The sequence below is a fragment of the Leptosomus discolor genome, chromosome 23 (assembly GCF_034619465.1).
Source record: "Leptosomus discolor isolate bLepDis1 chromosome 23, bLepDis1.hap2, whole genome shotgun sequence".
Taxonomy (NCBI): domain Eukaryota; kingdom Metazoa; phylum Chordata; class Aves; order Leptosomiformes; family Leptosomidae; genus Leptosomus; species Leptosomus discolor.
Window position 1 is genome coordinate 4,390,079 of NC_141413.1, and position 27,814 is coordinate 4,417,892.

The following is a 27,814-nucleotide window of genomic DNA, read 5'->3' on the forward strand; positions in this document are numbered from 1 at the left end:
AAGCGAGTTATTTCTGCTGACGGATAGCGAAGCGCCCAAGTGCTGCTGGGTGCTGTGGAAAATGGCTCGCACGGCTCCACGCTGCCTCTTTGGTGCGCACAGGGGCGCAAGGACAAGTTGCTTCCCTGCCTTGCTTGAGGGATACACCAGGGCAGATGTTCCCTTCTGGATCCAGCTTTTTTAGGAAAAGACATTACTGCCTCCTGGGTGTAAGCTGCTGGGCCCCACTGGTGCCCTACCCCGAATTTAAAGCACTGCGTAATCCACTTGCGCATATTTTACCCGAGCAAAAAGCCCTGCAAACACCTCTGCCAGCAGCTTGCAAGGGATAATTGTTGTTTCGGATCTGCAGCCACATTTTGGGGAGGTGGCACATCTTGAACCCGTTCCTGGTGTTGCTCGTGCCCAGCTTTGTGCAATGGGGAGATGGGGTTCAGGGGGGATGGAGGAACTGAAACCTCAGAAGCTGGAAAAACACCATCTCTGACAGTTCCCTGAAGGACAAAGCCAGTTCTTCCTCCCAGACAACCACGCTTTGTACACGCTTGATGTTACCCCAGCCCAGGGGGACTCTGCTGGGAAACCTACAGCGTAAGACGTTCCTGTCCTTCTGAAAAACACAACAGGAAAAGGCAAGGTTTTCTCCGGCTGCCAGTTACAAAGCCTTGCTCCGCGCTCTGGAAAGGCTGACGATCCACATGAAGGTAGACGAGCGTCCCTGGGGATGGGAAGGAGGAGGCTTGTTGAAATAACCCACTGCATTCACGCCCAGAATAGCGCTGGCATCTTCACAGGGACCCGCAAGCATTAATTAGTTGTCAAAAGCTTGCAATAATCTGTTTGCTTTTGCCGAGCAATAAATACATCTGTTCTCCCTCACGCAGGTTTGCGTTGATTTTTATTTTTTCCTTTTAATGCAATCTCTTCCAAAAGAAAGAAAACGCATCCTTTGGGTGAAATCCCCCCCGAGACTACCCAACGCTCAGCAGCCTGAACATGTTGATAGGCACGTGCCCCTTCCAGAGCCTGCTTTGGTCGAGACATCAGGCTGCATTTCAATTCCTTCCACAGCAGCAGCACAGGGGAAAAAAAAAAAAAAGAAAAAAGAGCCGGTTCTTTTCAACAGGAGCGTGCAAAGTCATTGCCTCCTTCTTCCTGATGGGGAAACTGAGGCAGGAGGCAGGGACGTGCTCTTCCTCAGCCCTGCAGTGCTCCTTGGAGTGGTGCTACCAGCTTGGAGCAATTTGGGGATGGAGGGAGCGAGAAAGGGTTTGCTGGGGTGGGCTGAGATGGCTGCTAATGTTGTCCCCACCTGCCGGGGCGTCCCCGCCATTGGGGTTCACCCTTTGCCAAATTTATAGCAATGCCCCGAAACAGCCTGGTGACAGGGGGGAGGGGGGAGAATTGGTAACGCCATCACCAAGGAGCCTTCTCCAGCCCCGGCAGGCTGCTTGCCCATTCCTCCTCCTGCATTTTTAGGCAATGCTGCCATCGAGTGGTCTGGGAGCATCCGGATGCGGGAAAAGTGCTCGCCCACCGGTCTGGACCCCTCTAGGGTCACCCAGGCAGTCCCTGCTCCCCGGGCTGCTGGAAACACGGAGGCTCTGGTTGAAATAATCCCCTTTTTCATCCACCCTCGGGTTAAAAAGCTCAATCTCACTTCAACAACTGACCTCGTGTTGGGGACTAAAGATTTTCAGTCCCTAAGGGCTTGCTCTGCCGAGCATCCGTCCCTCCACGACACTCAGCTTACAATTTAAACCCCAATTTCTCCCAGTTTTGGGGAGCCACAGCTTTACCTGGGAGCAGTTCCTCCAGCTCAGTGCTCCTCTTCCACCGATTTGGGAGGCTGCGTCCCGAGAACACGGTTTAGGAGCATCCTTTAGCAAACCGGAGGGACGTGCTTAGCTTTCCAAGGCGATTTTCCTCTTCATTAGTGCATCCCAAGGGAAAACCAGCTCTCCTGGCAGGCAGCAGCACAGTTGTTGGGGTTTTTTTGCCCACACTTGGCAATCACACAACACTGGAAGAGTAAGTTAAAATCACCCCTGTCTGGTGGATATGATAAACCTGGGCTGTGGGAAGGTGCGAACCTCTGTTTGCAGTTTTATTAGATTCCAGCAGCTTATTCATGGGAGAAAAGACTGTTTCGGTGGAGAAGCTTTTGCCAGCCCAACGGGAGCTGTGTTTGCTTTACGAGCGAAGGGGCACTAAAATGAAACGTCCCGCTTCCAGCGGCAGGAAGCCGATCGCTCCGGAGCGGGAAGACCTTTTCCTTCTTCGAGAAGTCAAATATTTATTTTGTTCGTCGGGGATGCAAAGCACCCACTGCCCACAACCTAAAGCCGTTCGGAGAAATCCCATGGCTGTTATATTTATTTATAATTTTCACAACAGTAATAAATTTATACATTTATTATAGGTAATATAAAAATATATAATAACAAATATAATATTAATTATCATTTATAATATTTATAATATGTAATACATAAATATAATAGATAAGCTTTACAATTATCAGCCTGTTTGGAACTCCTGGTGACTTTTTAGAGCACAGACGCCTGAGCAAAAGAAGATTCTGAGGGCAAACAGGCTGGAGAGGGGAGGAGGAGGCATGAAAACGGGGTGCAAGGGGGAACGGGGGAACCTGGGGGCTCCTCCCCGCTGGGAAGGGCAGCTCTGCGCTGCGGGGAGCGGCACAGGAAGGGGGGGGCTGCGGCTCCGGTCCCCCCCGGAGCCCCCCCGGGCCGGGGGAGGGCTCTCCGTGCCGGCTCTGCCCAGCGCTCGCTGCTGGCACCGCCCGCGCCGCTTATAAAAGCCCCGATCGTGCCTCGCCCGCCGCAGCCGGTTCCGCCGCACCGGCCCCGGCTGCGCCCCGGCTCCGGCTCCGGTCCTCCACCGGGAGGGACCCGCATCCCGCTCCGGTCCTGAACTGGGAGGCACCTGCATCCCGCATCCCGCATCCCGCTCCGGTCCTGAACTGGGAGGCACCTGCATTCCGCATCCCGCTCCGGTCCTGAACTGGGAGGCACCTGCATCCTACTCCGGTCCTAAACCGGGAGGGACCTGCATCTCGCTCCGGTCCTGAACTGGGAGGCACCTGCATCCCGCATCCCGCATCCCGCTCCGGTCCTGAACTGGGAGGCACCTGCATCCCGCATCCTGCTCCGGTCCTAAACCGGGAGGCACCTGCATTCCGCATCCCGCATCCCGCTCCGGTCCTAATCCGGGAGGGACCCGCATCCCGAACCGGCTCCACCCAAACCGGGAGGGACCCGCATCTTGCTCTGGTAGTTCCCAACTGGGAAGGACCCGCATCCCTCTCCGGTCCTTACTGGGAGGGACCTGCAGCCCGAACCGGCTGCGCCCTGCATCGGGAGGAATCTGTGCCCTGGTGAAGCTGCAGCCAAGCCTGGAGGGACCCGCGCCCCCAAACCAGCCGTGCGCTCCAGTCCAGCTGTGCCCAAACTGGGAGGAACCCGCGCCCCAAACCAGCAGTTTGCCTTGACATGGCTGGGCACCCTGCTTCATCTGCACCCGGAGGCAGGAGGCACCTGCACCCCAAACCAGCTATGCACCCCAAACCAGCTATCCCCTGACCTGGGAGGTACCCACACCCTGAACCAGCCACGCACCCCAAACCGACTGCACCCTGAACCAGGAGGGACCTGCACCCCAAACCAGCTGCGTGCCCCAAACTTCTTGTCCCCTGATCCTGCTGCACCCTAAACCAGGAGGGACCTGGTGTGGCTGCGTCGTGGCGCGATGGATAACGCTCTGCCACTGGAAGCGGAGCTGGGGCACCAGTGGCTACTCAACACCTCCCTGAACGAGTCCTTCGCCAACCAGTTTGTGCAGCCCCCGTGGCAAGTGGCCCTCTGGGCTGTCGCCTACGCCCTCATCGTGGTGGTGTCGGTGGTGGGGAACGTGGTGGTGATGTGGATCATCCTGGCTCACAAGAGGATGCGCACCGTCACCAACTACTTCTTGGTGAACCTGGCGTTTGCCGAAGCCTCCATGTCCGCCTTCAACACGGTGGTGAACTTCACCTACGCCATCCACAACGAGTGGTACTACGGGCTGCTCTACTGCAAGTTTCATAACTTCTTCCCCATCGCCGCCGTCTTTGCCAGCATCTACTCCATGACAGCCATCGCCCTGGACAGGTGAGTTCTGAGCATCAGACCCCAAACCCTCCCTGGCACCCAGGTCTGCCTCCCCCTGGGTGCTGCGCTCAGCTCCGTCTAATCTCCAGGCATGGGAGAACATTTCAATTAAAATAAAGCTTGCTTTGGTAAAAGAGCGCTAGAAATAATCCATCTCCCCACGCTGGTTGCAGGTGGCTTTGGGAATCCTTTGTCAGCTCTGTGAAAGGAGCTCAAGAAAAGGCTTTGTAACTCCCGTGCGTGTCGGTAGCGTGTCTGGGGTGTGCATTTGCAGCATCGCTGTCCCCTCCCTTCCCGGCTCCTCCGCAGAGCCGTCCATTCTCTTCCCAACCTCCTCATTTAAAAGCAAACTCGATATTTAGCAGAAAATGCCATCACCTCGTGACATAAAATACACGCCTGTGTCAGACGTGCCTCCGCTGGGCTGCAGGAGCCGTTTTGCTTCTCTTGATCTGGGCTGGGAACCGTCTAGGAAGCCTCAGAGAACCTCGGGCTGGGAAAAGGCATCTTGACTTGGCGGGTGTGGGTCGTCGTGTTGCGTGCTGCTGTGTCCCCAAGCAAACCCACCTTGATTTTATTAGTGGGGGTCAGGCAGGAGAGGTAGATGCCCAGGATTTCTCTCCTTCGGCTGCAGCCAGCGTAGCTTTGTCGTGGTTTTTTTACTGCCCGGTTTCTTGCTAGCGCTGCCTGGGGACTGCCGGCAGAGCGAGATCCCGCTTGCGTTTTGCCGTGATCAAAAGTTCAGCCGGCGCTCGGCGGGGCGCGATGGCACAGGGGACGCTGCCTTTTTCACCGCAGAGGGCTGCGCCAGAGGTCGAGGGACACAAAACAGCCGTGCACCAAGCACCTCCGGCGCGCAGCTCCCTTCTCTTCTCTCCTCCCTTCCAAGAAATCTTTTCTCTGATGGCATTTTCGCACCAGCACCAGAGACAAATTGAGGCTCTCGAACGGCTTTGCAATTCCCTCCTGAGTACTGGCGTTTCAAGCACAACATATTTTTCCAGTGCAACATATTTCCCGAAGACAGCTCGGCTCTGCAACGCCTCTTCTTGGTCCTTCTTCCCAGGGAGTAAAAGACATTTTGGCTGGGGATACATGTGAAGCGGGGGGGGGGGGGCGGGGGGGAGGTTTGCATTGCCGTATGCCAGCACATTTTGAGCTGATGCACAAACTGGCACGGCTATTTCCCGACGAGAAAAATTCTAGTGCTGCCACAACTCACGCGCTGACAGCTGGGGAAACAGAGCTTGAGATGGATGATGCTTCTCTAGTCGTTAAAACCAGGCTGAGGTTTTGTTTTGCTCTGAAGTGGTTACAAGATCCTCTCCCCCTAAATAAATCAGACAAGCTCTCATACCGGAGATGCGAGGAGAATTAAGGCAATCATAAATAAAAAGAGGAATACTACCAGCGTGGCTCTGTTCCTACCCGATGGTGTTGCTGGCTCTGTTTCAGAAGCATCTGTGTTTCGAGGATTTTGGGGATCAGCTGGCAAAGCTCCTCTCAGGTTAAGATGAATTAGAGAAATTATTTACATTTTTGTTTTGTGACAGTTTGGTTTTTAGCCTTCCATCCATACCCCGGAATAACCAGAAAAGCAAATCTGCCAGGGGAAGCTGGAGGAGCGTGTGTAAAATGGGGAGCAAAGGCAGGGCTGGGAGCCTGGGGCTGAATTTTGAGGGGAGAATTGGCATTTCCAGCTTTCTTCTTGCCTCTGCAAACCCTTAACAGAAGCTTCGTTTTCCCCTGGCTGGGCTGCAAAACCCGTGCGTGCAGCTTGGCTCACCCACCAGGAAGGATCCAAAAGAAGCTGCAGCCTTGGGGTGCAAACACCTCCTGCACAGAGCTACCTGCTGCGTTTCTTGGCCCCAAATTTCCAGGGAGGCAGGAAATTGGGAAGTGAAGGCAGCAAAGCCCACCCTGTGCCCCTCCGGGCAAGCAGTACGCCACAATATCTCCAAGCGCTGGAAAATTGCTTCTTTTCCTGTGTCTGAGACCTGACAATAGCACCTCAAATGTGTGAAATGCAGGACCTTGTTCCAGGAACCTAAAAGGGAAGAATTTGTCCTGACAGCAGCAAAAAGCTGTGTGGGAACAAGCAAAGCAAGTACCTGAATTTGGAGCAGCAGAGCCAGGTGGGCTCAGCAAACTGGGTTGTATTCCCAGCCAGGACACATCTGAAATCAAACATGACCGCAGTTCTGATTTTCAGGAAAAACTAGGAAAGCAGAATCAAGTGTGCCTCATATTCCCACAGTATATTAAGCCATCTAGCAGCGAGGTTGGATATGGAGTCTGAAGGCTCGGAGGAGCATCAGTCTGCAGATTACTCCCTAAATCATCTCCGTTTGTGCTTTCTGCAAGCAATTTCCAGAACATCCTCTCCGGAGGATATGAAACCATCTTGGAAAGACTCAGCATAGCCGTAACAGAGTCGCTGAGAGAACAAGGAGTGGGGTTGATTCTCCCAATGGCTTTTTTTGCAGGACCCGCCATGGGTTTGTGCAAGGAAGAGAAAGCTTTTGCTGAAAGCTAGACCATCCGCTCTCTTACCAGGACCTATTTCAGCCTGGGCACAACCGCTCGGAAAAAGAAAGCAGCCAGTCCTACAGCGAGTGTTATTCTGAACCCAGCAACAATAGCAGGAAATTCAAGAGTCAAGGCTGGCAGCTGGTAAAGTCTGCTCAGGAAAAGCTGTGGTGCTGTTTCTCAGCATCCTGCAAAAGCAGAGGCCAAACAGCTCGCTTTGGCATTATAAAATTTGCCAGGTCCTTCGTTTTTGGGCACATCAGTGCCACAGCACATCACATATCCCTTTCTGGCTTCCAGCTCTCCCTCGGAATTAATTCACTTGAAAGAGATAGACAGAAAATCCTGGGGTTTTCTGCTCTTCCAGGAAAAGTGAGAGCCCAGCAGTGCCCAAGCTAATTTGCAGGGGGAAAAATAAACAACCCTGGACATCCCAAAGTTGCAATATCTATGGCGCATGGGGTGGAGCATCGTCAGATAAACTGTTGACATTTTCTCTCTCCTTGGGACCTGGAGTCATTTCTGAGCACCACCACTCGCCTGCTAGCAAGCTTTGGAGGGAGGAATGAGTTTTCGTGATGAAGGACAACCGGGAATGCAGCCGAAGGTGAAGATCCTGGATTACTTGCAAAATCAGGAAAAAAAATAATCATCTCTGATCTCAAAACCTTAAGTGAGCTAAGCTGAAAACACCACAGACCAGACAAATCCTGATGCGAAGGGTGAGTGCCCTGCCACGCGCTCAGGGCGAAGACAGACTGTGCAGCCCTTGGGCTACTGAATACAAAGCGATTTCCCTTTTTCTGCTAAGTGTCCTCTGCTCTAAAGCAGCTATAAAAATGACAAACGGTGGGACTAACCTCCTGCAACTCCTACACCGACTCGCTGCTTTCGCTCATTAAAAGAGCTCCGACCTCCACCAGCACCAACACCACCCCACCAACACGCAGGACTGGGCAGTCCAGCTGGGATCTTCTTTATATTCCCTTTTTTATTTCCAAATGGGTTATGAAATTCTATTAGGTGCCTTAAGAGCCATCAATTTGCTAGCAGGAGCTGCAGAAGAAACACCAAATCTGCAAACCTCCATTCACCACCGGGGCTCCTAAAATTGCTACTCTGCAAGCAAGACCTGTTAATATCTCCCCAACCTCATAATATTTGCAGCAGAAAAACTGTCTTAGAAAATTACTTACTGCTTGCAAGCCTGAACCTCCAGGTTGGACAAACCAGCTGAATATTGGGAATATATTCCCCAGCTCAGCAACCCCATGCCTTCCCCAAGAGGCAATTACTGCAGAAAGAAACCCTCCGGAGAGGACAAATTACATCAGCGCACAGACAGATTAATTAGTCATTTACACCCTAATATAGCACCAGGGATTAGGGTTTTTTTTAATCTTGACTTAATGGACTTCTGGGGTTTGCAGAGCAGGACTTTGATCGGTGCTGGGTAATCTTGCTCTGCTGGGATGTCATTTGGAAGATGGAAGAGCAAGGGGGAAGTGAAGGGAGCCCTGGGTTCAGGGCCAGCAGCTGCTTTCTCAGCTGGGGTTAGGAAGCAGGGGGACAGGGATGGACAAGGGAACGCCTTAGGAAGGGGTCACTCATCGAGGCTGGTTTATGCTCCTGCTCCCAGCAGTAGTCTCTGATCTGATGGGTATTAACTGGAATTAATCCCGCTTCCATACCCACTAGACATGAATTCAGCCTGTCAAAAAATGAATTACATCTTCTTTCCCCCCTTCCCTTTGGAAAGAAGAGGGGGCTTGAAATTCCCATGGCATTAAATATAGAACCAAGATGAACTAATGACATTTGGTGGCTGCGAGATGCAGGAGACTCAGGTTTTAGACAAGCTTTTGGGGTGATCGTGGTGCTCACTGGCAAGCTGGGCGCTGGCACAAGCCACTGTAGAGGGCTTCAGGTGAGATCCTGGGTTTATTCAACAGTTTTCTTAATTTATTCTTCGATGGCCCAGTAGGAACCACCCATGCACTAAGTGCACCAGGTCTCATGGGTCACCAGCGCTGCATTTCACATGATTTTTGCTCTCCCCCTTCACTCTCCAGCTCTAAAGGACTAATTGGTTGATAGGGTCGTGTAGGTGCCTCGAATAACAGCATCTGCAGAGTCTCTCAGCCGGGCTGGGTTGTGCTTTAGATCCTCCTCTCCCATCCCACCCCGGCGCCGTCGGCAAACGCAGCAAACGCAGGAAAGAGCCCTACCGCTCCTTAACAGCCTGCTGCAACTAACTGGGGTTTGATCCCGTTTTGCCCGCATTTGGCTTCTAAAACCGAGCGTGCCCGCGGGGTTTGCAAGGCAAGAGGTGCCGCACGGGAAGGCCGGGGAGTTTGCCGAGCTGCCGGCGTAACGCAGGTCGCTGTTCGGCCGTGGGTGACGCGTCCTTTCCGATTGCGCTCGAAGGAAATACCGCGCTGCTTTCCGAAAGGAAAGATGTGCCGTACCGGTGCTGCGGGGAAATGCCGGTGAGAAACCTGCAGCCTCCCACTTGATGAAGATGCTTTGCGGAGCGTTGAGCATCACTCAGGTCTCCGGGCAGGAGCGCGCTGTCGGTGCCTCGCTTTGGACCGACGCTGGTTTATGTCAAAGCAATAAATAGGAGGAAGCAGCTGCTTGTGGTGCCTTTGTCCCCAGCGTCGTGTTTCAAGCACACAGGGCTCAGCTGGCCTCCTCGGCGGTCAGCCAGGCACGAGGTATTTGGGGCCAGCACGACGAGGCCGAGCTGCGCTATGCAAACCTGCTCAAGGGATGGTATTTTTGCATCCCTGCTGTTGCGATGCAATCCTTGCAGAAAGCAAAAAAAGGCGGGTCTTTCTCTCCAGAGAAGCTTTTCATTTCTTGGGTAGGAAGGACCCAGAGCCGTGCTGGAGGTATCTGACCCACCTTGACCTGGGGCATCTGCTCTGACTTGGTTGCAAACTCCCCCCAGGACTGAGTCTGCACTCAACCCCTCTTTGCTCAGGATGGGAAATTGTTGTGCAATAACACACCCAGCACAAACCCTGCATCCTCTTGGTTACTCATCTCTTATCTGTCGTATCCTTATTACTTAATGAAGCAGATAAGGAAACTCTGGGATGAAAGACGCTTCATAAATTTTTGCTATTATATTAATCTCATCTCCATGAGGGTGGAAACAATTGTGTAATGCTAGTTAGCCAGGCAGACTCCAGATTTCCAGATGCAATTAATAGATGGCTACACTGCCTCAAACGCAGTATCTATTTAATAACCGATACGCTCGGAGCTATCCTGGTACAACTTATACTCAAATGCTATTGTATCGTCATGGTAACACCCCCCCCAAAACACAATAAAATAGTTAAACAGCAGCAAACGGCATTACCAACGTCATCGAACAGCGTCTGGCATAAAGCTGGGTGCTCTAGTGCCGAGCCCATCAAACATGGTGGATTGAAACCATTAAACACGGTGGGGAAGGTGCAAGGAAAACGCAGCTGCAGGGGCACCGGGTCTCTCCTGCAAAGAGCTGGGCAACCCCGAGCTTGCAAAGCTCGATGATGGCTTGCACCGGAACGCGGTGGGAGAGCAGCAGCAGCTCGTTTTATTTTGAGGACGAGGTAGCACTAAGTCTTCCCAACCCAACATCTTCTGCAGGCAAATGGCCCCGTTCCCGGTGCTACCCCTGTGCACAGGGAGCAAAACCTTTCCCTAACGCAGGAAATCTTTAAATCCCCACCCAAGAGCCAGCTCCCTATGGAAAATCAGGACTCGAAGACCCCAAGGCGCTTCGTCACCCGCCGCAGCGATGAGGGCAGGATGTTCACACTCCTCTTCCTCGCCTCCCACGAACGACCATCCCCAGCAAACCGCGACACCCAGTTTCTTTTTATGGCTGGGAAAACCACCTTCTTGGACAGCAGAGGAAAAAAATAATAAATCTCTCTAATAGGATGCAGCATCTTAGGGAGATGGGCAGAGTGGGGCCACAGAGGCACTTTGCGAGGAGAAACATGAGCTAATAAACTCATTAGCCCTGCTTGCCAGAGCCCGGGACCCGCGTGGCCGAGCCAAGGAGGGCAGCGGCTTCCCGGCACTTAAGCTCTCACCGATGCCTTTTGCTCCCAGCGCTGCAAAACCACACACGGGGCCGAACGCCCGCCAGCCCCTTGCAGACACCCCAGGGCGCTGCAGCTGCATCCCGTGCCCGCGCCCTGCGTTCCCACGTGAATGCAAACTCGTTGGTATTAATAAAAAAATAAATAGATCGGCAAGGGTTGTTTTTTTTTTTTGCTGAAAGGCAAAGTCACGATTGACGCGTCATTTTTCCTCCCTGCTAAGAAGTGATCGACGGAGGTTTGGCTGCAGCACCTCCCGCAGCCTCGCCTGAGAGATCGAACCTCTGAGGAAGGGAGAAGACAACGCGGAGGCGCCCACGATACGGGGTTTGCTTTTCTGCTTTGCCTTCGCTTGCTCGGAAGGAAGGTTTTATTTTAGGTGATCCAAAACCTGCCGTAGAAACACACCACCGGGGAGGGTTTGGTTCGAAAGAACGGCAAGAAAGCAAACTGGCTTTTTGGGACCTGTGTTCTAGCTGCAAAAAAAAAGATCCCGTGGTGGCCAAAAAAAAAAACCCAAAAAGCCAAAAATTCAAAGACAGGAATACACACAGACCAATCGGGTAGAGAATCACGGTCTGCAAGGGAACAAGAGTTATTTGAGCACGACAGACCCAACGCTGGAAGGAGGCAGAAGAAGCTGCTTTGCTCCCTGTATTAATGCTTTTTCAAGCAAGACGGCAGCTGTCACCCGAGCTAAGGTGACCACAAAACTGTATTCTCTGCTCCCTCCCCTCTCCCCGGTTTGATTTGCATCAAATGTTCTTGTCAAGCAAAGAAAAAGAAAAAAAGGAAAAAGAAAAACATAAAGAGAGGAAGCTGCTATTAAAATGTTAGGACAATTTTCTGCTTAGTGATACAATTATGGTATAATTATACAATATTTTAATATGAAATAATGGTCCAGTTATTTTCAGGATGTTTGTACGTTTCCATCTATCTCCAGCATTTTTGGTCTGCAATACCAGCTCCTCCAAGCAGCCCAGACCCTCTTTGTCACATTTTTTTCTTCCCCATCAGAGCCCCTGTTCTGGAAAAACTGTTATTATTCTCATTTTGAAACCTGATGGGCAGCTAAACCCAGAGCATCCCCAAGGGAATATTTCAGAGGTTGCTTGGGACCGATGGATTGGGAATTGCTGCTGAAAAATAGGCCAGTTTTCCCCAAAGCGCCACTAGTTTGCTCCCTCCTGCTTCCCCGACCTCATCCTTGCAATACCCTTGTGGTTGGATGAATTTTGCCATCTCCTTTCCCCCGTGAGACATGCAGACCAGTCCGTGATGGTTGGAGAGGTCTCTAGGCAATGCAGTCAGAGTTTACTTCATCGTTACGGCGACTATTTGGATGTTTTATCAACCACGAGGGTTTCTGCAGCTACAACGCTGAGGAAAACCGATGAGGAAAGTCCTCTGAAATCCACTGGCAGAAACAAGGTCGGAGATGGAAAAGCATTTCTGGCTGGTTAGAATCAAACACTGGCTTTGATTTCCAGAGGTCTCAGCCTCAGATGTTTCTCCAGGCAAGCACTTCAACAGAAATGGCCCAACTTTTGTGGAAATACCTCGTTTTCCACTGTTTGCATGCTTGAGCTTGAAACGTCGGGTCAAACATCAGCAGCTAACTTGGGCACGTGGACTTCTTGCTGCTTAGGAGCATCAGCCCATGGTAACCCACCCTGAACCCCAAGGTAAAGCCCACCCAAACCTCACCCAGCTCAGCAAAGCCGCTAACAAGGGGCTCGGCCAACACCCAGCGTTTGAAGGATGAGGAAGAGGAAGGAGACGAGTCCTCATATTAATTCCTATGTCTTTGCCCCTGCAAGTGGCCACCCAAAAATCCAACACGGGATACTTTCCATCTAGGAAGAAAATTAAAAGGAAAAACTGTTCATTCTCTGGAAGGAATGAAGGGAAAAATAGAGGAGGCTGCAAATGCCTCGGGTGATAACACATGCAGAGCGATGCAATGTTTCTCCTCTTCCCAAAGCTTGACGTGGAGCAGGGGGGAAATAACAAATTTGTGACATTCTCACTTAAGCCTTCCAGTGCTGCTGCCAGCTTTGCAAAACCAGCTTTGCAGAGGGATAAATTCAAGCCACCTTGGAGCTTTCCTCACGTATAATGACTGATATTCCAGGGGAAGAGCCCACGAGCCAGGCAGATATAAGTGGCATCTTATCACACTGGTCCAACACTCTTATTTTTGCTTCTCTTCCTGTAACACTTGGCACTGTGATCTACCACAGAGATGGCATTTTGCACCAGCCCAAAACTACCGGGGACGCTGCCAAAGCGGCTGCTGCCAGACGGCAGCATCGGGGCTGGCTTCGTACAAATTGGTCTTTGCAGAAGCAGCCGGTTGCGTTAGTGAAGCTGCTTTTTAGCTACAAGTCAATGAGTGTCTCAAACAGGATTCAAATCTCGACGGTAAGATGCTGCAACAGAATTAAAGCATTGCCCGGGGAATCCTCCGTAAAGGGATTATTCGATGCTGTTTGCACTGTGCAGAGCAAGGCGCTGCCAGGATGCATTAAGGGGGCATCAAAAGCACAACCTTCATGCAAGGGAGACCTAAAACTGCCCCCAAAAATGCAACACTGGGGTTTTCCAGCCTTGATTTCTCCTTTTCCTGCCTTGCAGGTACATGGCGATCATCCACCCGCTGCAACCCCGGCTCTCGGCCACCGCCACCAAGGTGGTCATCGGCGTCATCTGGCTCCTGGCTTTCCTGCTGGCTTTTCCCCAGGGTTACTACTCGGTGATGGAGAAGCTGCCGGGTCGGCTGGTGTGCCTGGTGGAGTGGCCAGAGCACAGCACCAACGTGTACGGAAAAACGTGAGTTGAACTTTTCCGGCAGCGGGGACAAGTCACTGTACAGCAAAAAAAAAAAAAAAACCAACAAACACAAAAAAAAAAGTATAAAAAAAAGGAAGCAAGGAAGGTTGGGAATGGCTCAAAGCTCCTTGGAGTGGGGAAATCCTCCTCCTACCCTAGTGAGGGCCAGGGCTACGTAGCTGATGGTGGCAAAATCTCCATCCATATCATCCTGGGGCACGTGAAGGTGAGTTTAGTGCTGCTTGTGGTCCAAACGTTGCCCCATGCTGTGCCCTCCCTGCCCTTCTTGGATGCTCATCCTTGAGGGAAACTCATGTAAAACTAAGACACAACATTTTGGCAGTGGGGATGGGGTCTGTGCTGCCCCTGGGGGCTTACACATATACGCAGGTATGGCTTTAGGGTCTGCATAAGCTTTCCTGCAAGCCCTATCTCTAAAGGCTTCCTGGGGCAAGAGTTACTCCTGCAAGAAGAGGTAAACAGGGTTTAACCGGGGGTTATCTTGGCCAGGCAATAACAGAAAAACTGATTTGGGATTTACTGAGTCCAAATGCCCCAAAATTCCCTCAAGTGTTTAAAAACAAAGATAGAAAAAAGAGGCTCTGTGGCATCAGCTCAGGCTGGGAGGCAAATGCGGGGCTAGAAGGTCTCAGCAGGAATCTCTTTCCTTCCCGTTAAGGTGCCGGCTAATCAAATCTGGCATTTCCAAAGGGTCCGGGCAACGCCACTGATCTGCCAGCGCAGCAGTCCTCTGTGGTTTGCTCTTTGAAGTCTGCGAGCCATGCGGCGAGTTAAATGTCATGTGTTAAGGAAAGGAGAAGGGAGGAAAAAAAAAAAAAAGGGCATTTGTGATCTCCAGTCCTGTGGAGCAGTGAATTAGGGTCATGAAATTGTACTGGAGCCAAAGCAGGGGACACACACGCACAGAGAGGTGTTTAAAGCCAGCCGTGCCTGCAAAGGTCTCTCTGCAAGACAAATGAGATGAGTTTGCCAGTCAGCAGCGAGCGGCGGGTTGCAGAGAGCTGGACGGCATCATTTATTAGCACCTTATTTATTTGCATTGCAAGGCACGTTGAGCAAGAACTAAGCTGGGGCTGGCCCAGCTGATCTCCAGAGGTGTTTTCCAACCTGAATTATTCCAAGCCACCGTGATGAATACAGCCAGCACGAAGAAATACCAAGGGCTTAGACAGCCCACGGGGCCAGGATGGGGCTAAACACCCCCCCTGGACCGAAGCAGCAACATGCATGAGCTCAGGGCCTGACTTTGACAGATCGTTTGCTGTTCGGCTGTCTGCTGGGGCCGTCGTTTTTTCAAATAGCTAATTCAAAAGAAAAATGCCACCATTAACCCATGAATGATTTGCCACTGGAAGCCGGGCGCCGCTTCAAAGCCTGAGCATCCCGTGCTCTCCGGCGAGCCAAGGGCTCTGCAGACTAGAGGAGGGCAGCCAGGAAAGCTGGGAAAGCAGATGCTAAGCAGAAGCTTTTAAATAGCCAAACCCCAACTAATTTAGTGGGGGTTGAAAATAACCTGCAGCTCGACAACGTCTCTCCAAACCACGCGAACCCAGCGCAGAGCCCGGCATAGCCCGAGATGTTATTTTACTGCCCCAAAATAACTTTGCAGGGACAGGTGGTTGGGTCACTGTCAAACACCCTCCCCTGCTCTCATGGCCTTGGTGCAGCTATTTAAGGCAAGCGCCAGTGGCAGCCAGCTCATTTGCAACGCCATGATTAAAAATAATGCTATTTTTTTGAGTTCCTAGTGAAAATAGGGGATTTCTCCCAGCACCAGGGGGTCTTTTCTCTTGGCAAACGGAGCCCAGAAAGCACAAACCCAGTATCAGGGACTGGGATGTGCACAGGAGGTTTTTTCACTGGGAAAACATGCCCGTTCTCAGCCCACTTGTACGGGGGAAGCGGACAAAGACCTCGGCACAGGCGAGGGGCATCTGAAACAGGAGCCGGCAATCCAGCTCGATTCGATTTGGCGGCTACTCGCCCCCACTGACCACCGCTTCCCTCTCCCGCTTTTGGTTTCGAAATAGATGTCTGATCTATTCCAATTTCATTAGCTGCCATTTCGGTTCGTTAAGGGAAGGGGAATAGCCGCTCCACTCGCTGGCTCCTCTGGGAGATAACAGCCCGCGGCGACCATCTGGGCTTTGGAAGGCAAAAGGAGATGGCAGCCCCCTCCTGTCATCACTGTCCCCTAACTCCTACGGGCTCCTCCATCCTGTACAAGACCCTAAATCCCCACATCAAAGACCTTTAAATTGCAACACCCAAGCTTCTCCAAGTGCTCTGATCCTGCAAGTCTTGTAGACAGAATAACATACGAATGGTTTTACACGGAGACCGGTTTTCAGCACCCAAGGTCTGAAATAAATAAAAAAATAAATAAATAAGGCTCTTTGGAAATCCCTGTCCTTACCGTGCCCAGGCAGCTCTGAAAACAAGAGCCCGTCTTGCTTACGTTACCTAACAGATCCTCTGGGGCAATCCTGCATCGCGCTCAGCTGTTTGCAACCGGTTTAAGACCCTGCGTTACATGGGAACCACCACGAAATCTTCATCGCGGAGCCACAGAGACGCCTCTTTAATTAGCAAAATAGAAAACAGCCCTACCAAATCCAGCTCAAATGCGATTAGCGCTGGGCGAAGAGGAGGCCAAATGAGATTGCAGGTACAAAACAAGGAGGAGATGGCGCAGCAGCACGGGTCCGGGGCCAACCCCGTTCCCTGCGGGAGTTGCACCAGGCACGAGCCTGACCCATTCGTTACGCTTTGGAGATATGATTCAATCAAAGCTCCCAGGAGGACGAGGGAGCACAAGAGCAGAGTGTGGCTACAGGGCCTGACCCGCCTTGAACAGATGCAGCACCTTGCATTCCAGCCTGGCACGCACCCGGAAAACGCACGCAAGGACCCTAAAGCTGTGGGAAGAAAATTACCTCTGGAGCTGGCGGCACGCACAATGCTCTGCAAGCCGGTGCTGTGCAAGCCGGCTGCGTTTCTATACCCCTGTCACTCATCTTTCTGCAGGGGAAAGAGGTTTTTGCAAGCTCTGAGGGTAGGAAGGAACCTGCAAGGTCAAACAGGCCATCCCCATCCTGTTTGTTAACAATAGCGTTATCTTTTCCCTTTTTAAATCAGCTACTATCTTACACAAATCCTTCACTGAACCCGCTGCTATCACAACCCGCCACGGCTCCACCAACTCCACAACAAAACAGTCTCAAGCCTTTGTTAAGCTTAATCCAGACCGTCTCATTCGATGTTGGACATATTTACACCCGTTATAAACAGACACAAAGATCCTGCTGTTTCCATGAGTCTGGAGAACGGACCCGGATGCTGAATTTGCAACTTTTGTTTTAATAAACCTCCATGATAAGGGCTTAGGCTGTGTTTTTGGGGACTGGGGCGATGCTTTCTGCCATCTGAGCCCAGCTAAACTGCTGGTGGACTAAGATTTAGGCAAGGTGCATCCAAGGCCCGCTGTCTGCCCCACAAGGAAAGCCTTTACACCTTCAGCTTAATATTTCCACCCTTTATATGTCAAAACCCCCACATTTTCTCCTGCAGGACTGCCAAGTAAAAGGTGTGATAAGAGCAAGCGTTCATCTCTAGGGTAACTTGGGGTGTAAATACAGTAGAAGTGAGAGTAGAGCCACTTCAGCTAAAACATCTTTGCCTTACAAAGATAACACAAGTTCTTCACTGGCCTCTACATCCCATCCCACAAGGGTGCTAGGATGTCAAAGGCTGGCAGCAGAGGCTTGGAAAAGATTGGGGTGAAAGGAGGGAGTCCTTCTCAGGGAACACATCCACAGGAATTGTGCCAAATTCCCTTTGCCGCTGTGAAGTACTTTGCCTTCAAGCTCAGGTGGCAGGAAAAAGACTGAATAGGTAGAGAACACACTCAAGGACCATCATTTTTTCCTAGGTATCACTTCTGCATGACCATCCTGATCTACTTCTTGCCACTTCTGGTGATAGGATGTGCCTACACTGTGGTCGGCATCACCCTCTGGGCAAGCGAGATACCTGGTGACTCCTCCGACCGCTACCACGAGCAGGTCTCAGCTAAGCGGAAGGTAAGGAGCTCCGAGAACGGTAGGAGCCATAATTCATGCCCAATCCCAACTAACCACGGCCAAAAACACTTCATCAGGGGTGGAAACAGGTCAGGACTTGTTGCTAATGGAGCAGAGAGCGTCCTCCAGATGTGCGTCTTCCACGACCGCGCACGGTTTAACCAAGGTGTCGACCACGTGTTCCTGGTTGGAAAGGTCTCCAAGGCAAAAAGAGGTGGCCCCTTCTGGAGGGTGACACCCCACCTGTGGGGTGTCCGATGGATGGCTTTGCTTCCCTGCCCTCTCTTCTCCTCACAGGTAGTGAAGATGATGATCATCGTGGTATGCACGTTCGCGCTGTGCTGGCTGCCCTACCACATCTACTTCACCCTCCAGTATTTCAACCCCGAGTGGTACCTGCAGAAGTTCATCCAGCAGGTCTACTTGGCGATCATGTGGCTGGCCATGAGCTCCACCATGTACAACCCCATCATCTACTGCTGCCTCAACGACAGGTGGGTTTTGATAAACTTTCGGCAGCATCTTGGTGTAACAGGGAGCCGAGGAGGGGGAGATACAGAGGGGTCTGATGGAGGAGAGTATGGATGGAGAGTTTTTCCAGGATGGTTCTGCCCATCCTCTGCCAGGGGCTGCTTCCAGCAGATGCAGGGATGATACAATAACCACCAGGATGGTTCTACCCATCCTCTGCCAGGGGTTGCTTCCAGCAGATGCAGGGATGATACAATAATCACCTCAATAAGTCTTTCCTAAGGCCCCTGTGGGCTTTGAGGGCAGGTACCAAAACAGTCCCGACTCCCAGTTGGGATTTATCAGTGGTTTTTTCCTCCCCTTAGCGAACAGGAGCATTTTGTTGTTGTTTAGTAGCGCTTAGCTCTGCCTTCCCACTCCTAGCAAGGTCCTTTTGCCATCTCCGTGTCCCTCACCTCTGCCTTTCCTCATCTCTCCTGTCTCCCCAGGTTTCGTGTGGGCTTCAAACACGCATTTCGGTGGTGCCCGTTCGTCAGCGCCGGTGAGTACGAGGGCCTGGAAATGAAATCAGCCAGGTACCTGCAGACACAGAGCAGCATGTACAAGGTCAGCCGGATAGAGACCACCGTGTCCTCTGCGGCTGGCACGGCTGAGGAAGAGCTGGAGGAGAGCAGCAAGGCCAAGCGTCTCTCCATAGACATGACCTCCAACGGCTCCTCCCGCAGCGACTCCAAAACGGTCTCCGAAAGCTTCAGCTTCTACTCCAACACGCTCACCTAAGTGACTCCCGGGCTCCATCGGCCGCTCACAAGGGTGCCACCGTCCGCTTTCCCTCACCGGGATGCTCCGGCGCTCCATCTACCCAGTGTCATCACCCTGGTTTGCGATGTGCCGGCTCTCTTCCGTGCTGTTTTACCACCTCTCGCTGTGCCGCTTGCTCGCCACCCGTGGGCAAGCCCGAGAGCAAAAGCTTTGGATTAGTTTCATGTGCTCCACCATGGCTCGTGTCCGAACACAAGGGAGGTTTGGCTGGCCTCCGCCTTGCTCGCTGCCTGACCAACCCACCACGTCCTGGGTGGGGGGGACAGGGCACAGAAATGGGACAGAGCTGCGTTTTTCTCCTAATCCACAAGTACAACCTCAGCAGGCGCTTCCCTGCTCTCTGCAAGGCAGCAAGGATCTCCCAGCGAGTCCCACCCCACAGGAAAACGAACCAGTCTTGCCCTTTCCTCCTCCCACCTTTAATTGCATTCTCCCTGTCACTCCCAGTTGAACATCCAGAGGGGTATCCAGCAAACAAATGCTGCTTTCACCTTCAGGAGCTGGTACATCCATGGGGCACCACCCGTCCCTCAGCGCTTCAACTCAGATCCAGGCATTTCTGCACAATCTCAGCTCATCTCCAGCACCCACGTTCCTCTGCACGATGATCTTCTGTTGCCACTCCACAACACAGCTCATTGAAACAAGGCTCTCGAAAAGGATTTCTGAACTGAGCCAGACTTTGGTTGCTGTTAAGCAACTGTATGTGCCAAAAGCAATCACTGTGATTTCCTAAAAGGCCCAAGGTCACGTCTCTTGGATAGATTTTGGAAGCCTGTGGATGTCTGAAGAAGAGGAGACTGACCACACTGAAATGTTTTTCACAACCTGGAAACATTTAGAGCTGCACAGAAAGGGACACGGTAGGATTCCATCAGAAAAACCAAGTTTTGCCAGCATACGAGGTTTGAAGGGAGACAAGAATCTTGCAGACGTTTTGTTACTCAGAGGGTTGAAATAATTCACTTCCACTTTCTGGATTTTGTTTTAATCAGGGAAACTTTTTTCTTTTCATCCCTCTGTCTTTTACATAAAACATTAAGTTTATGTGTACATATATATCTAATATTTTAGTCCTGTTGTGATGGCTAATTTTCACTGCGGCTGTTCATACCAAGGGCTCCTTTGGTCAGCAAATGTACAAAGATACACTCAAAGGGGAAAAAAAAAAAAAGGAAATAAAATGAGAAATGGGCAAACTTGGCTTGTTGGGAACAAACCCACAAGTTTGGGGGCAATTTGGGGGCAGTTGTATCGACTGATCCTTGCTGCTGGTCCAAACTCTCACGTTTGGCGTAGGAATCAGACTCCTCAAATGGATTCACTGCAAGACAGAAACACTGGAGAGATGCGTGACAGATTTGGACAGGGCAAGGAAACTGCTCACTCATTTTAGAGCAGCTGAACCTCAGACCCTGCTGAGCACACAGCGATTTCTGAAAGCAAAGCAGAGATGACTTTTGGAGCTTTTCAACCCTTCAGCCTCGCAAATGGCTGTTGGAAGATCTTGTCATTAATAAATCCCCAGCCACAACGGTTCTTGGAGATAAAAATACACCTATTTAAGCGGTGACTCCAGCAGAAATTAAATGAATGAGCAAATAGATGGATCCAAGAGCAACAAAACGGCTGCAAAACCGGATTGACCAGAATGACCATCTTCGTTTTCACCCAAAATCCTGCCAAGTGCCATCAGCGAGGAGCAGCTCTTCCAGCCGCTTCCACGCTCTTCCCGACGGCTGCGACTACGTGACTTTACAACCAGCCACGTGCTTCACGCACACGCTGGAATACGCTATTTTTTTCCCCTGCTTAAACTTCCACTTCTCACCATTCTTGTCGCCTTAAGACGTATTCCCTTGCCGTTGCCTCCCACAACCCTGCGGCGTGGAGGAGGGGGAACGGCACAAGCCTGCCCGGGGATTTGGTTCTGCAGAAAACCACCAGGCCCCAGGCAGCGGCGACCGAAGGGATGGGCGATGGCAAGGGTTTTAACGCAAGGGTTGGACTAGGAAACTTTTCCTACCAACTCCACAGGAGCTGTGCTGCCAATACACGAGAAGGTGCTACAAACCAGAGCCAAATTCTGATTTAAACCCAGCTGCCAACCCAAATTCAAAATTTAAGTGAAACCAAATATCTCAAAACGGTCCAGAGAGACGCATGAGGCAAGCAGAGATCTGCTCCATACACCCCGCGCACAAGAGTTTGTGTCAGGTGGTGAGCAAACAGAAGTCAGCACTTAGGGACAAAAAAAAAAAGATATTTGTGTGTGTGTGTATATATATATATATTTAAATAACCACGCTGCCCTTTTGTCCTCCGTGTTTTATGCCCCAAGGATGCTGTGATCATGAGATGTGCAGGGAAACGACAAGTGTCTTCTCAAAAGCAGCGCTCAGCTTGAAACCCCAAGGGCGTGCGTGGAGACTTCAATTCGAGCTGACAGTTTACAGCCTGAAATGCTTCTTGTGCATCTTGTAGAAAGCTCTCTCTTGAAATAAAGTGGGAAGAATTCCCACCCGTTACAAACAGTGCCAAGGATCGCAGCGGAGCCTGCCTGGGATGCGCAAGCGGCTGGGAACGTGTCAAGGGATCATTCAGCAGACGGGGAGCAATGCAGGAAAACCAAAGTGTTCTGTGTAAATGGGTACAACAAGCCCAAACCTGGGTTTTCCTTTCTCCCCTCCAAGTGCTGAGTTATTTTATCAGTGGAGGCAGGAACAGAGACGAGGCTCTTTTCACATTTAGGATCTAGGCCAACCTGCAAGATGAGGGGTTTGGGTGAGATCCACGTCCACACACATGACATGCGTCATGCAACATGAGCTGGCTTCACCAAGCTAGGCATGCTCTTTGCATGCAAAAGCCACAGAGAAGTCTTCTTTTGAAGACCAAAAAGCCTAAAACAAGATGCCTCTGCCCAAGCTTGGGGATGGGACACCTAACTGCACGGTGAGTCCAGTCTCTGTGCTATTTCCAGCTCTCCTTTCAGACAGGTTAGCTGTATTTCAGAGGCTTTTTCTGGTTTATTAAGCCTGTTTCCCTGGTTTGCTTGCAGATCTCCGATTAGAAATTCAATTGCAAAGCAAGACAGTTTCTTTGTCTCTTTCCTGGCTCTCTGAAATGCAAAATAATAGCATCTGGAGAAAATCACTCAGCAGGTCTGCACACATCCCTTTGCCATCTCCTCCTTGGAGGCACACAGATTACTCCCACCATCATTAAGGGGAGCTGCCTAAGCCCAATTACAACGCACTCCAAGCCAAAACCATTGCAGAAGGGAGCTCTGAAACCCAGATCCCAGCCTGAAGCCATCTCCTCACCCCCAGGGGATTGACAGCAGCTCACGTTTGCTTCCTGGCACTCAGAAATCGCTTTTCCCACCTAGCTCCCAGCGAGAGCACGGAGCAGCAAATCCCCGTCTCCACGTATACCTCGAGGTCTGCTCAATTGCTCCAAAATACGACGTTTACACCCCATTTCATGCATAACCATTTAGCTCCCACCAGCAAAAGCCAAACAAGAGCCTGCTCACCCGAAAAATTCCGCAGTTTTGCAAACGTGGAAGTCAACGCGCAGCAGCCGGTACCCATCCCCGTTGTTTCTAGTGCTTGTAACGGGACGGCCAGTAGATGTGCAAAAGGCTTCCCACCCACCACTTGTCTTCATTAGCGGTTTTATTTTGTTGTCCCTTGAGGGATGCAGTCGCTGCTCGGCCCAGAGGCACACGCCACATCTGCCAACAGGTAGTGACTCGGGGTGGAAGCAAAACATCCGCTATCGGCCGCGTATTTCCACGGGGCTGACAGCTGTCGGGGTTTTTTTTTTTCAGCTTGCTGTGTCCTAGCAGAGCCCTCCTGTGAGATCACACAACCAAAGCACCCAGCCCAAGAGCTCCTAGCTTTTGCTTACCATTAAAATAATAATAATTAAACACAAACACGCCTCTCAGGCTTCAGGAATCCGTTCCTAATCTACTGAACACACCATCCTGCCCCAACAACCTGTCTCCAGCTGAATAATTAATACAGTAGCTATGATGCCAAGTTTAACACGCAAATAGCCCCTTTTCCTGTGGTATATCCACCCAAAATACCATCTCTGCTGGAAGCTAAATCACAGTCATCAGTTAAACACGGCGGTCACGGCACCACAGAGAAGGGACAGTGAGTCCCAAGAGCAGCTGGGGATGAGAGATGACTCTCAGGGTGTCTCTGCTCTTAAAACTTTCCACCCCAGACAAAAAGGCTCCTGATTCTGTGCAATATGATACAGTCAGGGCCAGGAGGGGAGCGAGGGGACGAGAAGGGCTGCGACGTACGGCTGGGGTTTGGTATTTAGTGTGCGGGGCAGCTGATAGGAGCTTTCTGTGAAGATGTTCCCATTGTAGCATCTCTACCGAGAAAAAGTCCAACCCTCCTCCCCAAAACTGCCTCTCTCTGATCGTCGGGTTTGTCCAAATGGATTTTCATAAATAAATGTTTTTTTTGTGAGACCACGTTGCAACCAGTTAATTAGCCCACAATGATGACAGGCAGGTAGCTTGGGGGGAGCGGGAGGAGGAGCAGCGAAAGGTGGCAAAGCCGAAACTGGGTGAAAAGAGGGGTGAAAGGCAACCAGCGGGTTTGGGGGGAGCTTCCACGGGAGGGGTGTGCGCTGAAGTTTCGCCACTCTACACCTCAGAACTCAGCCACCCTAGAGGTGGGACCAGTGCACATCACCGACTCCCAAAGCACGGGGAAGGCTCGAATCGCTCCTCGACCGCAGGCAGGACTTACCGGCCGCTGGCTTCTCCGCGTGGGGCTGAAGCGGACGCGCGACTCGAGGATCCTGCCTCAGCGCCAACATTTACTCAGCCGGCTGCGACGCAGAGCGATGCCCTCAACGAAGCAGCTCACGCGCTCGGCTCCGCTTTGTGGTTTGGACTTCCCAAATCCCACGGCTCCGCTGGGGCAGGTACCGAGACAGCCCAATCCTTGGCTTATCCGTGGCCTCACCACCTTGATGGGAGAGAAAGTGTGAATGTAAGGAGCAACCAGCCATGCTTCACCTCCCAGAGCAAAGCCCCCAACCCAGCCAGCCCTTGCAATCAGCTCCAGCCAGCTATAATTTGCAGGTTTTAATTAGAGGAGCATTGCCGAGGCACAGCTGATTGGCATCGCTTGCCAAAAGTCCTGTCCCCTGTGCCTATTAAGCTCTTGTTATTTATTTTCATGGGTTCTTTTTCTCATGCAAGAGAAGGAATAAACAGTGTCACGCACTGCTGCCGTGCCGTGCTTCGTACAGCCATCTGCTTCCAGCCAAGCTTCCCCGCACCGGGAACTTGAGAGCAGATCCCACTTTACAGCAGGATTCAGCACATCAGATCCAAACGAGGGGTCAGCCTCATTTATCAGCATCAATGCTGTCCTGGTTTGGACTAAATCAGAACTAATTCTGGTTTAGTGCTTTAACTTTTCAGTTAAGTCTCCTCTAACTAACAGCATTTTCTGAAACAGCAGCCTGTTTTTCCAGACAGTGACTGCTCCCAGCAGCGATAAGGCCTGGTGTTTATAGTCCGTACCAAGGAACGGGATGCAGAGAGGCCCTGGCTTAGACTTGTTCTTATGGCGACCAAGGTCACTGCTAAATCTTGTTCTGCGTGTTGGGGTGCCAGGAGTGAAAAGGGTCGCACCTACAGGGAGGAGCGAACTGGACAGGTGACCCAAACCCGACCAACAGAGTATTCCATCCCATAGACGTCATATTCAGTATAAAGCTGAGAGATCACGAGGGTCTCGCTCTTCTTCGTCTCTTCCTCTCTTCTTCGATGGCCGACATCTGAGGAGGACTGATCCGTGCATCCCTGAATCCAGTGCCTGAGTCCAGCTCCTGTATCCCATCCCTGTCTGCTGCCGAGTCCAGCCTGGGACTGCCCCAGTGCCAGCCCTGCGGTGTGGTGGGGACGTATTGTCATCAGGGTGGGGGGAGCTGGGTTCGGTGTTGGTTTTGTATCTATTTGTACATATTGTATATATTTCATTTTTTTTCCTTATTCTTATTATTTTTCTTTTCTTTTATTGTTATTGTTCCATTAAAGCTGTTTTAGTTTTCTTTTCCAAACCATAAAGTCTCTCTCCCTTGTTCTCTCTCCTTTTCCCTTTTGGGAGGGGAGAGGGGTTAGTAGAGAGCGTCTGTCATTCATTAGTGGCCGGCCCAGCCTCAACCCGTGACAAATGCATTTCCCAGAAGGGTTCATACCTGTTCCTAAGTGCACCTGCACACACACACTAGATAAAAGCAACGAGAATGTGCTTATTTGTGGTAAAAAAAATTACTCCTCAGGCACAGCAATGTGCTGCAGAAGCGGTATGGGGCAACCCAAATTCCCCGTACCCTGGTTCATCCCAGTTTGCACATTTCCACAATCTGCTATGAAAAGCCCCAAAATCAAAAGCTACCTGGTGGGTTTGGGTCAGGGTTGAGGCTCTGGGGAGAATTCAAGGTGGTTGTTTTACAACGGAAGGGAAAGACAGAGAAAGGGATCGTTCCCTGGGTTTGCAGCCTGGAGAACGACCGCAGAGCTCCTCCCAGCACCAGCACGCTCCTGCCCTAGCTGAGGCCTTTGCCACTCGTTGCACGCCACGGTACCCTCGCCCAGCAAGGCACATTCGCAGGGTTGCCACCGTGCCCGCAAAACCCACCCGTGTCACTCACGGGGCAAACCCCGGAGCTGCATCTGGCCAAGCCAAGACCCCAACCCCGATGAAAGCAGGAGCACGCTAAAGGTGACACCCCAAGAGCGAAGCCTCGGCGTCACCGGCACGGTTGTGTCTTTTTATAGCTGCTCTCGGCCATCGCGGCAAGTTTTACAGACTTCAGTGAACCCATCCATCTGATTATCTGCTATGGCAAAGACACAAGTTCAACTTAATTAACATTTATGGATTCCACAGCGTTTTGCATAAATGTTTGCTTAATACACAAGTCAAAAATATCCCCAGAAAATGAAAATTAAGATAGTTAATTGCTTGCAGCTATGCACCAGTGTGTAAACTGGGGTTTCCATAGCACCAAACGGTCTGTTAGAGCGTTATGACAAAGTTGGAGCTGAAAGAGGAACAACTGGAGTTTGAAGCACAGGGAGGAAAGTGGATTCTTCATGTTCTTCATTCGCTCCCCACTTCAATTTCTGCGCAGGTTGCAGCAGATTTTGGTTTCCCCACCGCAAACGGGGCTACTTGGTGGAGAATTATCGGCCACGGAGCAGCAGTGCCTGGTTGTTTAGACAAATAATTACTTTTTATTACTGAACTAAACGAATCAAGCAGTAGCTAATGAAAGATTTGAGAACCCGCAGTGGCGATTCAAAAATCAACCCAGTCTGGCTGCAAGCGTGAAATGAGGATTAACTGCCATTTTTGTATTCTTGGTGTCCAGTAACCGCGCCAAAAGGACTTTCCCTCGCATCAGCGAGATGCAAATACCCGAGAAGCTCCTAAGGGAAGGAAGGGAGTGGGCGAGAGTGATGACTGCTTAAATAGGATGCTCAAGTGTGGTGACAACTGTAATGGGTTTGATTAAAAGTTAAATATTATTAACTCGAGCAATTTGATGGGCAGGGAAGCACGTCACAGACGGTTCTAGGAAATCCCCGTGTGACCCGTGCTCTCGCTACACCAGATCAGGCCTTTGTCCTGGATGACATCCCAGGACAGAGATCTCATCCAGGACGAGGTGCCCTTGGGCTGTGCCACAACCAACACGCCACTCCCGCGCCACACTGAGCCTGCTCTCCCCCTTCCCTTTTCCTCTAAGGAAGCTGAAATCCAGGCAATTACAAGCCTCCCAACAAGAAATATTCTGGTTACAGAAGACCAAGGCGTCAAGAAGAAACACAAGCCCTTCCTAGTCATTCTGAATAGCGGCATTTCAGGCTGAAAAGAGCATTACCATGCAAAGCACCTCCAAAAACATTATTCCTGTTATTGCGAAGCAGAGTGTGCTGTCCAGGTTGATTAAAAAGGTTTCGGGGAGGTAATGAGAGCAATTTTCAACGGAGGGGAAAGGAGAAAGAGGGAAAAGGAGGGTTGTTCTGAACCACTCTGCTTTCTGCAGAGGCACGCAGCCCTGATATCACAACAGCAGATAATATCCGTATTGAGGGATGCGTAGCTGATTATTACAAGCTGTTCACCGTCCAAAAGCTTCTCTGACGCATGGCATAATCAAACGGCTGCAAATTTGCATTTAAATTGAGGAATTTCAGCATCCATACCCCACAGAGGAGCGGGCCTCCTTGGGTGACACTTCTGGTATCTCGCAACCTTCAGAGAGGAAGACAAAAACCGCGCGTGACTTCCAACCACCCCCCAAAGCCTGTCGTGCCCGCCTTCACCAAGACAAGCGTCTCTGAAAGATGTGATTGATATCTATCCCCAAACTGTGCCGCAGCAATAACCCTCCAGAAAGCAGAGTCCCTGTTAGATGGTTTGCATTAAGATTTTTGTCCTGGAGGCCTAACATTGTCAGCGTTACAGCCTCTCCCCCGCAAAATCCCCTAGTGTTCCACAGCTGGACAGCAGAGGCAGACACTACCCACACCGGGATTTAATCAGCAGCACCAAAAAAAAAAAAAAGCCACAAAACTGGCGGCAGAGGCACACTGGGCACATCTCCAGGGACTTCTGAGTCACTTGGCATGCCCAAAGGAATGGAGCATGCAGGGGATGGAGACAACGTCCTCCAGAGCAGCTCTGGTCCGAGATGCTCTCTCAAGATCTGTCAACAAAATCCTCCC

General features: G+C 51.2%; 1 protein-coding gene across 1 annotated transcript; it reads left to right on the forward strand.

The window, feature by feature from the left end:
* The first annotated feature begins 3,768 nt into the window (after nt 1-3,768).
* Nucleotides 3,769-18,990, forward strand: TACR1 (tachykinin receptor 1). The gene is made up of 5 exons (XM_009955158.2): nt 3,769-4,169; nt 13,442-13,636; nt 17,589-17,739; nt 18,037-18,233; nt 18,699-18,990. The coding sequence occupies exons 1-5, from the start codon at nt 3,769-3,771 to the stop codon at nt 18,988-18,990; spliced, it is 1,236 nt and encodes a 411-aa protein (XP_009953460.2).
* Nucleotides 18,991-27,814: the final 8,824 nt, after the last annotated feature.